At 42.9% G+C, this 15,050-nt stretch overlaps 2 protein-coding genes across 2 annotated transcripts in view; both read left to right on the forward strand.

The window, feature by feature from the left end:
• Nucleotides 1-15,050, forward strand: part of LOC308570947 (uncharacterized protein) — a 114,887-nt gene that overhangs the window by 80,511 nt on the left and 19,326 nt on the right. The window lies entirely within an intron of this gene.
• LOC308571017 (vomeronasal type-2 receptor 26-like) lies at nt 1,308-13,267 on the forward strand. The gene is made up of 6 exons (XM_081166245.1): nt 1,308-2,297; nt 3,024-3,306; nt 4,007-4,855; nt 5,764-5,991; nt 11,111-11,237; nt 12,273-13,267. The coding sequence occupies exons 1-6, from the start codon at nt 2,059-2,061 to the stop codon at nt 13,169-13,171; spliced, it is 2,625 nt and encodes an 874-aa protein (XP_081022371.1). The 5' UTR covers nt 1,308-2,058; the 3' UTR covers nt 13,172-13,267.

Genomic DNA, 15,050 nt, shown 5'->3' on the forward strand with positions numbered 1-15,050 from the left:
GAGGAAGTGGGTGGGGAAAAGACTTGGAAGCGCCATTGTGATTTCTTGTTCCCTTATTCAAATGGGCATTTGCACTGTGTGGTTAGGAACCTCTCCCCCATTTCCTGATTCTGACATGCACTCTGTGATGAGGGAAATCATTCTTGGCTGTAACGAAGGGTCATTCACCCTGTTTTACTGTGTCCTGGGCTACATGGGCTTTTTGGCCATTGTCAGCTTTGTTGTGGCCTTTTTTGCCAGGAAATTGCCTGAGAGCTTCAATGAGGCCAAATTCATCACCTTCAGCATGCTCTTGTTTTGTAGTGTTTGGATCTCCTTTGTTCCGGTCTACCTGAGCACCAAGGGGAAATACATGGTGGCTGTGGAGATCTTCTCCATCTTGGCCTCCAGTGCTGGCTTACTGGGCTCCATCTTTGCTCCCAGATGCTACATCATTGTGTTGAGGCCTGATCTGAACAGCAAGGAGTGCTTAATAAAGAAAAAATAACAAATTAACTTAACATCTCTGGTTTTTTCCACAAAAATATGAGCAATGTAATCTCTCTGTATCCACACCATTAAACTCTGTTATATTTTACATGTTGCAATTGTTATGTGCGATTTCTTTTGAAACCAAAATATGGTCTCTCTGAGACAGGAGCCCCTTATCTTGTTTTAACCCTAAGAATTATTTTGGAAATCATCAGTACCATAAAATATTGAGACCTGACTAGAAATTCAGAGGGTAATTGATTAGAAACTGAAGTCTCATTCCTTTCTAGGTTTTTTTTCCTCTCAGTAAGGTTTCAGTAGAGTTGCTACTGTCATGATTATCCAGTCTCAGAGATTTCAGTACAGCGAGTCCCACTTACTTGGGGGTTATGTTCAAGTGGCCCACATTCATAAATGAAGATTGGATAAGTGGGGAGCACCATCTGAAACCCTTTGAATGTCTTCTCTGCTGCTCTCCCTCCATTCCGGATAAAAAAATACTGCACCCAAAATACCCACATCTGGAATTTGGGGGGCTGATGGGGGATGTGTGGGAATGTTGCTGCTTCAGCTGCTCTTCTATGCACATTAGTTGTCAGGGGGGGGCTGAGTAGCGTAAACAACCCTGTGCTGCACCTCCAGTCTCTGCCCTCACAAGCCATGAGAACTCTCCAGCTCTCTCCCTCCATTTCTGGGTATTAATTAAATTATTTGGTTATTTATTGTGTGCAGTGGGGGGTGCCTGTGGTCATGGGCAATATATTCTAGACCATTCCTGGTGTGGGGGGTTTTAAACTTAAAATTCAATGAATAACGATTTTGGTATTTTTAATGGGTTTATTGTAATACGATGGGCAGAATGCTTCTGAATGAATATTTTGGAGTAAAATCATTTTGAACAGGAGTGAAATTAAGCTCCATTTTATTAGAAAATATAATACCACCATTCACTACTTTTTTTTTATTTCTTCTATATATTACTCCCTCCAATTAGTTGTGAGGTGCTTTTCTATCAGGAACACAAATAGTTGTCCTTTTCACCATTCCTTCGTCTCGGTATAATTGTCAGAAAACCAATGAACGATGTTCAGGTGGGAAATGTTAGGAGGTCAGATTAATCATTTCCACTGGTCAGCACTGATAAGAGATTGGCCCACTGTTTTTCTCTTCCTCATTGCTGTTAATTCTGCGTGCCCTTTTCTTGTCCCATAAACAGTCAGAAAGAACTTTGAATGAAACATCAGAAACAGGGTTATTATTATTACGTTTGGGCATTTTCATATGCTTGTAATTATCTCAACTATAATTATCACTCTCAGCATGGCTAAGTATCACTTTGTTAATGTCTCAGTTGATTTCCAGAGAATACTAACCAACGCCGAAACATGGGTATTATAACCTCTTCCTGCCATTCTTTGCAAGGGAGAGGACAGAGGAAGAGGAAGGATCTTTACCTTTCTCTTAATCAAGTTATAAAATAAAATTTTAATCTGTGAATTGTTAGAGATATTCATGATAAGGCAGAATATTGTACTGAGATTGGTTGTGAAGCAAGGTTCATGTGCTGGATGGAAATAATGCTGTTTGATGAGAAAGAATATGTGCTTCAATATGCTGCTTTTTATTGTGCTCCTTCTCTTTCATCTGCTACATCTGGTGTGCAAACATACCATCAGTTGCACCATCCATGATCTGTCCAAAATTCCACATGAATACTACCAACCTGGTCATCTTATTGTTGGCGGACTTGCTTCTCATCTCTTTGCTGCTTTTGACAAAGAAGACTTCAAAGAAAGGCTAACTATCCACCAGCGCCTTAATACCCAGTAAAGCCATCCAATGTCAAATAATCAGATGATACTGAAATATCCCCCAGCTCTAACCAGGCCTCCTCAGAAGCTAGTTCCCCTGATTTCAGTGGGATTTACTTCCACTGAAGGGGAATGCAGATCTGAATGTGTCAGTGAGATGAGAGAGCCTGGTCTTGTTGATGTGTTCTCTCATCCCCACATCCCAGCAAATCTCTTCCAAGGAGAGTTTAACAAGAGGAGGACTCAAAGATTGAACCTCCCTAGTTTAAGATTGAAAGTCCTTCTCTGTTCTTAATCTTCCTCTCAGAAACTCTCTTGTGAAGTGTCTTAAAGGCTCGCCTCTCCTTTGAGGTGATGCTCAAATAACCCGTCAGGTTCTCATCCAAGTCAGGCTAGACGATTGTCTTTAATAGCTATAGACAGGGCCTGGAATAGATACATTCCAACTGTATTCAGCTGAAGGTAGTGGTCAGTGAAGAAATGTCAGTTAACTGTCAGTTGGGAGATGTTATGAGGGAGGTGTGAGTTCCAGTTCAGTGGTAAAGATCAGATTTTCCTGCAGAAAAATGACAGGAGTGGGGAAGTCTGAGCTGAAATTCTGCTCTTTTAAGGGAAATTGTTCTGCAGGTATGTGTAATTTAGGGCAAAATTTACACTAAAATACTCAAAAATCATAAAGAGGCCCCTGAATAACATGCATAGCATATCTCTCAATGATACAGCATAAAATTCTCTTTGCAGTATTGTGCCAAAGAACTATCAGCATATTCTGGCCTTGGTATTTGCTGTCCAGGAGATCAATGAGAACCCTAAGATTTTGCCTAATATCACATTGGGATTCCACATCTATGACAGTTACTTCGATGAAAGGATGACCTACCGGGCTGCTCTGAACCTTCCCTCCACACTTATACCCAACTACAAGTGCAACAACCAAAAACACCTGATGACAGTTATTGGGGGACTGGACTTGGATACCTCCATCTACCTGGCAAACATCTTGAGGATCTACAAGGTTCCCCAGGTAAGATGCTGCCTAGGGGATTTCACACATTCACCATGATATCTTCTATTCAGAAATGATTTCTTTAATATAGAAATAGTTGTGAGAGACAAAGGAGAGTGATTCTGCCCTTCACAAGGTAATGTGATGGTAGAAGAGTTTGCCTCTCACACCACTTTCTTGTCCACACACACCTAAAAACACCTATCCAAATTCCATTCTGCTGACTGACATCCTCTCACCTTTGCTCCATGGCCTACTGGTTGGAGACTGAAGCTGCTCTCTTGCAAAGCTGGAAGCCTGCCAATCAGGAGTCAGCTGCCCACACATTGTGGCACTTGATGCAAATTCTGTGTGTTAGTGGTTTGATAGAGGAAGGGAAGATGCTATGAAATTAGTAGTTGAAATGTTGCGGTGAAGCAACATGAAAGAAACAGCAGAAGAAAGCAGCAGCTTATAAAAGCCTAGAGATCACAGTTGACAAAGAAAAAGGGAGAGTGAAGGAGAGGAGAGCAGTAGAGCAGAAAACTCAGCATGCAGGGGTGGCAGAGAAGGCGGTGGAGGCTGAGAAACACAGGGTGCAATCTGCCACCCCTCCCAGCTTTCTGGAACCTGCCATCTTAAGGCAACTGGCTCATTTTGCCTCCTGGGTGGGAAGGCCCTGGATGCACATACCCAGTCCTTCTGCTATTGTAGATGATGCTACTTTATTTCCCTTTAGCTCACTTATGGCTCCTTTGCCCCAGAGGATGCTGGTCAAAGCCAGTCCACTTCCTTCTACAGGATGGTGCCCAATGAAGCCCAGCAGTACACTGGGATTGTTGAGTTACTTCTGCACTTTGGTTGGACGTGGGTTGGATTGCTTGCTGCAGAAAGTGGAGAGAGATTTATTCAGACCCTGAAACCTCTGCTCTCCCAGAAAGGCATTTGCTTGGCCTTCTCAGAGACAACCCTGAAAACGACATCTTTGGCTGAGTATTATGACATGTTTCCCCACTGGATCCAAATTTATCAAGCTATTATGGAAAGTAAAGCCAAGGTGGTGGTTGTCTGTGGAGGAACAAAGTCCATGCTTCCCTTGAGAAACATAGTAGCTCTTGGTGAATTGGAATATGTGGCCAAGACATCTGTGGGCAAGGTGTGGATTCTGATGGCACAGCTAGATTTCACGGCTACGACCTATCAAATGAACCTGGATATGCAAGTCTTCCATGGTTCCCTCTGCTTTACAGTTCATTCTAATGTGGTACAAGGATTCAAATCCTTTCTTGAGGCACAAAATCCTTTTGAGGCAAATGGAAATGGCTTTGTCAAGCAGTTCTGGGCAGAAGTCTTTCTATGTTTATTTCCAAACTCCAGTACAGAGGAGCAGGCCAGTAGAACATGCACTGCAGAGGAGAAGCTGGAGAATCTCCTTTCGTCTGCTTTTGAGATGACCATGTCTGGCCACAGCTACAGTCTTTACAATGCTGTCTTTGCAACAGCACATGCTTTACATGCCATGTTCTTGTACACGACCAAATACAAATCAGCAGTGGAAGGAGAGATGCAGGAGCTTTGGCCTTGGCAGGTAATGCCTCATGAGATATAATTTATTTGACATAGGCAGTGATATGTAAAACAGCACCCTGAAAAATTTCAAGCTCCAGTGTAAGAGCACATTCTCCCCTTGTGTGCAGAGAAGCTACTCATGGAGTAAGACAGTGAAGTGCCTATACTGAGATGAATAGGAGAGAGCTGGCAGGGAGAGGCCAGTGGACCTGGAGAAAAAAGTAGCTGTGGCTGGGGAAGTGGGATGGGGAACAGTAAGGGAGAGGATTTAAAACCTGTTTTTTTAGTTTTTGCTGAGCTTGCTAAACAATTACAGATAGGTAGCCGTGTTGGTCTGCCATAGTCAAAATAAAAAAATTCCTTCCAGTAGCACCTTAAAGACCAACTAAGTTAGTTCTTGGTATGAGCTTTCGTGTGCATGCATGTATCTGAAGAAGTGTGCATGCACACGAAAGCTCATACCAAGAACTAATTTAGTTGGTCTTTAAGGTGCTTCTGGAAGGTTTTTTTTTATTTTTGCTAAACAATATCATTCTTGTTGGACTCTTTGGTGAGAGAACCCCAGAAGAGATTTAATATGGCAACTCATGCAGCAAATAAAGGCATGAAATGTAGGCGTTAAAACCTTAGAATGTACCCCTTCTAGTTGATCCCAAAACATCCCACTTCCTTATCAAAAAGACAGGTCACATAATTAATAAGTTATACATTGTTTACTTGCAAAGCTCTTCAAATGTCTGATTCATGTGCTTTTCCATACAGCAGTCAGTTGTGCAGGCAGTCACACATAGCTCGGTTACAAAAATGGCTACAGTTCCTAAAATATTGGTATAGAAACAGAGTGCAGACAAACAGAAGGCATCGTGAGTGCCAATAAGGAGAGACATATGCATTACTTCACAGTTACTACTTTTTCTTCCAATGCAGCTCCATCCCTTCCTTAGGAGTGTCTCCTGCAACAACTCTGCTGGAGAAACTGTATCTTTTGGTGAGAACAGGGAAGTAGAAGCTGGCTTTGATATTACCAACCTGGTCACTTTTCCAAATAATTCCTTTGTGAGGGTTAAGGTTGGAAGGGTGGATGTGCAAGCCACCCCAGGCCAGCAAATTTCCATTGATGACAACAGAATGGTTTGGCACAGAAGCTTTCACCAGGTGGGGCATAATTCCTACTTCCATGAAATATAGGAAAACAATATTATTGCATTTTTAGATTTTCCTCTGCACTACATAAGAACAAAAGAAAAGCTTGCTGGATCAGTCCAATGGACCATCTTGACCAGGATAACACCCATGGCCAGTCTTGTCCTGCATCTGGATATGGCATGCATGTGACTGTTAGCTTGTGTGTCTCTCTATCTCAGGGTATTTCATGAGTCTCTTGTCAAGAATAAGGTGTTTGTTGCTCCGATGGGAAGGAAGCAGGGACTATGGAGTTTGTGGGTAGCTGTTTTCTCACCAACAGTGGAATGAGGAAATGGACTTCTTAGATTTAGGAAGACTCAAACAATGGGGGCCAAAGAATTTTTAAAAAATCAATCTGTCCCCCTCCAAGGAGGCTCTCTTCCCTACATATCTCTAGGCGCCAGGTGAAAACATACCTCTTCTCCCAGTTTGTTGTCAGATTAAAATATCTCTCGCCTTTTGATCTGGGGTTGATATTGTTTTGGTTGTTACCAGGTAAGGTACAGGTAGGTAGCTGTGTTGGTCTGCTATAGTCAAAACAAAATAAAAAAAATTCCTTCCAGTAGCACCTTATAAACCAACTAAGTTTTTTATTGGTAGAAGCTTTTGTGTGCATGCACACTTCTTCAGATACCTAGGAACTGCTGGCGGAGATCAACATATAGTTTACGTTTAAGAACCATATGTTTAAGAGTTTCCACCTGATAGTCTTCACATGTGCAAATTCTTTCTCCTTCCACCATTCTCAAGAAGATTCCCCATAGGAGGTTTGAAGGATTTGAATTAAACCTGGTCAGCGAAAATGCCCTTCTATCATGAGTATTGAGCAAAAATTCAAGATAATTGTGGTTAATTTCATGTGCCCAAGAAAGCTGAAAGTTAAGAGGGGAGCATGTTTTCTTTGCTGCTGCTGTTAGTTCCTGGCGTTCAATGTCCCACAACCTAGAAAATTCCATGGACAAAAACAACCAGCATATAAAAGTTATGACGCTGGAAGATGAGCCCCTCAGGTCGGAAGGCGTCCAACATGCTACTGAGGAAGAGCAGAGGACAAGTACAAGTAGATGCAGAGCTGATGAAGCGGCTGGGCCAAAGCCAAAAGGTCACTCAATTGCAGATATGCCTGGAAGTGAAAGGAAAGTCCAATGCTGTAAAGAAAAATATTGCATAGGAACCTGGAATGCAAGAACCATGAACCTTGGTAAGCTGGATGTGGTCAAAAATGAGATGGCAAGAATAAATATTGACATCCTGGGCATCAGTGAACTAAAATGGACAGGAATGGGCAAATTCAGTTCAGCTGACCATCGTATCTACTACAGTGGGCAAGAATCCTGTAGAAGAAATGGAGTGGCCCTCATAGTCAACAAAAGAGTGGCGAAAGCAGTACTGGGATGCAATCTCAAAAATGATAGAATGATCTCGATACAAAACCAAGGCAGACCGTTTAACATCACAGTAATCCAAGTTTATGCACCAACTACCGGTACTGAAGAAACTGAAATTGACCAATTCTGTGAAGACTTACAACACCTTCTAGAAATGACACCAAAGAAGGATGTTCTTCTCATTAGAGGGGATTGGAATGCTAAAGTAGGGAGTCAAGAGATAAAAGGAACAACTGGCAATTTTGGCCTTGGAGTTCAAAACAAAGTAGGGCAAAGGCTAATAGAGTTCTGTCAAGAGAACAAGCTGGTCATCATAAACACTCTTTTCCAACAACACAAGAGACAACTCTACACATGGACATCACCAAATGGGCAGCATCAAAATTAAACGAGCGATGTAAAGAAATAGAGGAAAACAATAGAATGGGGAAAACCAGAGATCTGTTCAAGAAAATTGGAGTGTGGTTGCTGACCTTGAGCCAGACATCCTGGAGAGTGAAGTCAAATGAGCCTTAGAAAGCACTGCTAATAACAAGGCCAGTGGAAGTGATGATATTCCAGCTGAACTATTTAAAATTTTAAAAGATGATGTTGTTAAGGTGCTACACTCAATATGCCAGCAAGTTTGGAAAATTCAGCAGTGGCCAGTGGGTTGGAGAGGATTAGTCTACATCCCAATCCCAAAGAAGTGCAGTGCCAAAGAATGCTCCAACTACCGCACAATTGCGCTCATTTCACACCCTAGCAAGGTTAAGCAAGCTTAAAATTCTACAAGGCAGGCTTAATCAGTATGTGGACCGAGAACTCTCAGAAGTGCAAGCTGGATTTCGAAGGGGAAGAGGAACCAGAGACCAAATTGCAAATATGCACTGGATTATGAAGTAAGCTAAAGAGTTCCAGAAAAAAAATCTACTTCTGTTTCATTGACTACGCAAAAACATTTGACTGTGTTGAGCATAGCAAACTATGGCAAGTTCTTAAAGAAACGGGAGTGCCTAATCACCTCATCTGTCTCCTGAGAAATCTCTATGTGGGACAAGAAGCTACAGTTAGAACTGGATATGGAACAACTGATTGGTTCAAAATTGGGAAAGGAGTACGGCAAGGCTGCATATTGTCTCCCTGCTTATTTAACCTATATGCAGAATTCATCATGCGAAAGGCTGGGCTGGATGAATCCCAAGCTGGAATTAAGATTGCCGGAAGAAATATCAACAACCTCAGATATGCAGATGACACAACCTTGATCGCAGAAAGTATGGAGGAATTAAAGAATCTTTTAATGAAGGTAAAAGAGGAGAGCGCAAAATATGGTCTGAAGCTCAACATCAAAAAAACGAAGATCGTGGCCACTGGGCCCATCACCTCCTGGCAAATAGAAGGGGAAGAAATTGAGGTAGTAAGAGATTTTACTTTCTTGGGTTCCATGATCACTGCAAATGGTGACATAATTCATGAAATTAAAAGACGTCTGCTTCTTGGGAGAAAAGCAATCACAAACCTAGACATCTTAAAAAGCAGAGACATCACCTTGCCGACAAAGGTCTGTATCATTAAAGCTATGGTTTTCCCAGTAGTGATGTATGGAAGTGAGAGCTGGACCATAAAGAAGGCTGATTGCCAAAGAATTGATGCTTTTGGATTATGGTGCTGGAGGAGACTCTTGAGAGTCCCATGGACTGCAAGAAGATCAAACCTCTCCATTCTTCAGCCCTGAGTGCTCACTGGAAGGACAGATCCTGAAGCTGAGGCTCCAATACCTTGGCCACCTCATGAGAAGAGAAGACTCCCTGGAAAAGACCCTGATGTTGGGAAAGACTGTGGGCACAAGGAGAAGGGGACAACAGAGGATGAGATGGTGGACAGTGTTCTCGAAGCTATAAACATGAGTTTGACCAAACTGCAGGAGGTAGTAGAAGACAGGAGTGCCTGGCGTGCTCTGGTCCATGGGGTCACGAAGAGTCAGACATGACTAAACGACCAAACAACAATATGGGGACAATAGGGCCTGTGCTGGTGAAGATGAATCCTAAATCCTCTTCCCCATTTGCATCCTCATGCATTCTTCCTGAATGCCTGAAAGGGGCTCAAACATGGTAAGTTTCAGCACTGTTATTTTTTCATATATTTTTCTTAATTAAATTTTGTTTAACAATTTAAAATACTCATTTTAACATCCTTATAATATCAATGACTTCCCTTCTTCTCTTTCCATGGTTTCTTTTACATATCATAAATCTCTGCATATTTTATATTTATTAATTTATAGACTCTGCATCACACCTCAATACTTTTAATTTCCCTATTTGTCCTTATATTCTGAAGCAATATTTCTAAATAAACAGCAATGGAGACAGGGGACACCCTTGTCTTGTTCCTTTTTCTATTTTGCATTTGTATGAAGGAATATTATTTATTAAAATATTTGCGGATTGATCGGTATAGATCACTTTAATTGCACCCAGGAAAGAATTACCTACTTCCATTTTCTCTAAAACCTTAATCAAACATGACCATTAAATATAATCAAAGTCTCTCTCTGCATCTAAAAATATTAATGTGGCCTGTTATTCATTTCTCACTTCCAAATGCTCTATTAACTTAATTGCATTTGTTACGTTGTCCTTCATTTGTTGGCCTGGTAGGAACCCGGCTTGGTCTCCGTGGACTGACCCAGTCAATGTCTTTTTTAGTCTGTTAGCTATAATTGTAGCAAATAGTTAATAGTCACAGTTCAATAAAGAAATAGGTCTGTAATTTTTTGTCTTTGCTAAGTCACTATCCTCTTTAAGGATCAGTGAATGCATCCTTCCTTGAAGCAGGAATTACTCCAGTCACCCAAATTTTATTCATGGTGTCCTTAAGTGGTTCAATAAGTGCATCCTGAAACTTTTTATAATAAAGTGCTGCAAGTCCATCTGGCCCGGGTGTTTTCCCCATCTTCATTCTATTTATTGCTGTCAGATGTGCAGGTGGTTGCTCGTGAGTAACCAGGCAAGACTCCGACCTGTCTTTTTCAGGTTTTATTGGTCCAAACTCTTTACGGTGCACAACTCAAAAGTTCATGTCTGTCTTAGTCACTTGCAGATTCCAGGAGTGCCCCTTTCCAGTTTCTTCCCCAGCATAAGAACTTAGACACCCCAAATCTCTACCTCCCCTCCTTACGTTTCACCCCTCTGCGCAAGCAGGGCGACGGAAGCGGTGTGTGTGCCTCCTGGCTGGCGGGGCTAGGTAAGGCTCTCTGTAGCGTCTTTGAGCCCTCCCTTCACCCGGCTACTCCCCTCCCCCTCGGCTCCGCTGGAGTTGTGATTTTCTCCACTGCCAGACGAGGAGCTGCTTCTCAGAATCACTGGAGGCTCTCTGTATCCCCCTGCCTCCCTCCCCCTTTCCGATGGCAGTCCCCTGACAATTGCCATTTGTAATTCAAATATCAATACAGGTGCATTCAAACCTGGCCAATTTTCTTTGGGTACTCGGGGTATGTAACAGCCACTCAAATAACATTCCATTTTCTCACAGTCCTCTTTTCCACAGTGATATAATGAAGTATAATTTTTTTCAAACACAAAATGAGTAGCTTGGCACTGAGTTTCAAATAAGTTGTTTAGTGTCTTCCTACTGCTGGCTGGAAGAAAAAGGACACAAAAAGTGCTAATGATTTCTGTGTGCTAAAATGTTTAAGTGTTTATTTAAATGGGCAGATTCCACCCCTTTCTGTGTGTAACCCAAGTTGTCCTCCTGGTTCCAGCAAGGAGAAGAAGGAGGGGGAGCCATTCTGCTGCTATGGTTGTGCTCCATGTCCTCAAGGAAAGATTTCATCTGAGAAAGGTGAGAAACAAAAGAGATATAGTTTTCAAACATAAGTAATGTTAGAAATTATGGAAAAGTTATGGAAATATGCATTTTGTACATTTTGTTTGATTGGAGAATTGTACCATTTTTCAGGGAAACTCTATTATGCTTTGTGTTGGTTCACAAAGTACAATTTACATAACTTTCCCATCCAAATGTCAACAAAATCAAATTTCTCCTCCATCCCTATTGGCCCACAGCCCCCATAAAGGAATATGGACGTTGTCCTTGTCCCCCCCTCCACAAAAAAGGATTTGTCACCCATGGTGAATGTTAAAATAGAGCAGGCAATCCTGAGCTGAATGGACCAGAGATCTGAGTTGGGATGACACATTCCTGAGTTCCTGTTCTGAACAATTATAATACGAGGCTGATTTGTATTTGTACTTACCAACTTTGTCCATCTAAACTGCACAACATGGTTTATGGGGAGTTAGTAAGCCATCACAGGACACCCACACAACCACTGGCGGAGGAAGGAGGGTGCGGGGTGTGTGGACCACCCTGGATGAAATCCCTGAGGGGGCTGACATCGCCACGCCACCCTCCCCCCAACGCTCACCGCGCTGGCAGTGCCCTTGGATGCTTGCTGCATGGGCAGCTAGCAGCGCCCCCCACGCCTGCCCCTGTGGACTGGCTAGTCCCGCCCACATGCTGCTCTGGGTGTCAGAGCAAGTAGCTCCGCCTCTGCACATGACCCAACACAAAGTGCTGAGGTGGGGTTCTCAGGCATCACTCTCAATCTGGTTACTCTGGAAATGTCTGTGATATATCTGATTTAAGCTTATGAGTTCCATACTGACACCATTAGTAGCTGCTTTGCAACACATCTGAAATCTGAAAGGGAAACGTTGACAGCTATGTTCTGAGGTGGGGTTCTCATGCATGACGTTCAATCAGGTTACTCTGGAAATATGTGTGATACCTCTAATTTAACATTATCAGTTCCATACACCGTTAGCAGTTGCTCTCCAACACATCCAAAATCTGAATGTTTTATTTTCTCTTCAGACATGGTTGACTGTGTTGCATGCCCAAAGGACCACTATCCAAACAGAGACCAATCACAATGCATTCCAAAGACCATCAGCTTCCTGTCCTTTAAAGAGCCTCTGGGGATGAGCTTAGCATTGTTGGCGCTTTCTCTCTCTCTCCTCACAGTGGTGGTCCTAGTCATCTTCATTAAACACCAGGACACACCCATTGTCAGAGCAAACAATCGGGACCTCACCTACACTCTCCTCACTTTCCTCCTGCTCTGCTTCCTTTGCCCATTGATCTTCCTCAGCCCTCCAGAAAGAGTCAGCTGCCTGCTCCGACAAATGGCCTTTGGCCTTGTTTTCACAGTGACCGTTTCTTGTGTTCTGGCCAAAATGATCACGGTGGTTCTAGCCTTTGTGGCCACCAAACCAGGATCCAGAATGAGGAAGTGGGTGGGGAAAAGACTGGCAAGCTCCATTGTGTTTTCTTGTTCCCTTATCCAAGCTGGCATTTGCACTGTGTGGTTGGGAACCTCTCCCCCATTCCCTGATTCTGACATGCACTTTGTGATGAGAGAAATCATTTTAGGCTGCAACGAAGGGTCTGTTGCCCTGTTTTACTGTATCCTAGGCTACATGGGCTTTTTGGCCATTGTCAGCTTTGTTGTGGCCTTTTTTGCCAGGAAACTGCCTGAGAGCTTCAATGAGGCCAAATTCATCACCTTCAGCATGTTCTTGTTTTGTAGTGTTTGGATCTCCTTTGTTCCAGTGTACCTGAGCACCAAGGGGAAATACATGGTGGCTGTGGAGATCTTCTCCATCTTAGCTTCCAGTGCTGGGATACTGGGCTCCATCTTTGCCCCCAAATGCTACATCATTGTGTTGAGGCCTGAACTGAACAGCAAGGAGCAGTTAATAAAGAGGAAATAATGAATTATCTTTTCATCTTTGTGGGGGTTTTCCTACCAGAATATGAGCAATGTAATCCCTCTGTATCCACAGCATTAAATTGTGTTGTATTTTACATGTTGCAATTGTTTTGTGCAATTTCTTTTAAAACCAAAATATGGTCTCTCTGAAACAGGAGCCCCTTATCTTGTTTTAACCCTAAGCATTATTTGGAAACCAAAAAACAGCCATCAGTACCATAAAATATTGAGACCTGACTAGAACCTCAGAGGGTAAGTGATTAGAAACTGAACAGAAAAAAATAATACATTGAGAGGCATTATTATTATTATTATTATTTAAAAGTCTCATTCCTTTCAAGGTTTTTTCCTCTCAGTAAAGTTTCTGTTGAGTTGCTACTGTCATGATTAGCCAGTCTCAGAGATTTCAGTACAGCGAGTCCCGCTTACTTGTGGGTTATGTTCAAGTGCCCCCCACACATAAATGAAGATTGGATAAGTGGGGAGCACCCTCTAAAACCCATTGAATGTCTTGTCTGCTGCTCTCTCTCCATTCCAGATCAAGAATACTGCACCTAAAATACCCACATCCGGCATTTTAGGGGCTGAGTGTGGGATGTGTGGGGAAAGTTGCTGCTTCTGCTGCTCTTCTATGCACATTAGCTGTCAGGTGGGGGGAGGCTGAGCAGCATAAACACCCCCCTGCTGCAGCTCCAGTCTCTGCCCTCACAGGCCATGAGAACTCTCAAGCTCTCTTGATCCATTCCTGGGTATTAATTAAATTATTTGGTTATTATTCGTGTGCAGTGGGGGATTCCTGTAGTCATGGGCAATATGCACTAGACCATTCCTCGTGGGGATTTTAAAATTTAAATTCAATGCATAACAATTTTGGTTTTTTTTAATGGGTTTATTGTTAATAAATGGGGCAGAATGCATCTGTATGAATATTTTGGAGTAAAAGCATTTTGAACATGAGTGAAATTAAGCTCCATTTTATTAGTAAATATAATACCACCACACACTACTTTTTATTTATTACTTCTATATACTATCCCACCAACCAGTTGTGAGGTGCTTTTCCTCCAAGGATGTGGACAGGCTGTTTGGACGAGTGAAACTGACCACCTGTCTCCTTGATCCCTGCCCATCTTGGCTTATAAAAGCTAGGCGGGAAGGGCTGGGTGATGGGTTTCGTGGGGTGGTGAATGCTTCTCTCTGCGAGGGAGCCTTCCCAGACCCGCTGAAAGAGGCGGTTATCAAACTGCTTCTTTAGAAACCATCTTTAGATGCTGCCAATATAGCCAACTATTGCCCAGTCTCAAATCTTCCATTCTTGGGCAAGGTGATTGAGTGAGTGGTTGCTGAACAACTCCAGGCACGCCTGGAAGAAGCGGACCATTTGGATCCCTTCCAGTCGGGATTCATGCCTCATCATGGGACTGAAACTGCCTAGGGTGCACTGGTCCATGATCTCTGGCGGGCTAGGGACAAAGGTGAGAGCTGTTTCCTAGTTCTGCTGATCTCTCAGTGGCTTTTGACACCGTCGACCATAACATCCTTCTGGACTGTCTAGAAGGGCTGGGAGTTGGGGGCACTGTTATACAGTGGTTCCCTCCTTCCTCCTGGGCTGTGTTCAGAAAGTGGTGGTGGTGGTGGTGAGTGTTCAGACCCCTGGGCTTACACTTGTGGGGTGCCTCAGGGTTCTGTTCTCTTCCCTCATGTGTTGAAGGTGACCTGGAAACTACAACTAATCCAGAATGCAGCAGCTAGAGTGGTGACTGGGAGTTGCCGCTGAGACCACATAACACAGTTCTTGAAAGACCTACACTGGCTCCCAGTACGTTTCTGAGCACAATTCAAAGTGTTGGTGCTGACCTTTAAAGTCCTAAAGGGCATCC

The sequence above is a fragment of the Podarcis bocagei genome (assembly GCF_964188305.1).
Source record: "Podarcis bocagei genome assembly, chromosome: 13".
In the NCBI taxonomy this organism is placed as follows: Eukaryota; Metazoa; Chordata; class Lepidosauria; order Squamata; family Lacertidae; genus Podarcis; species Podarcis bocagei.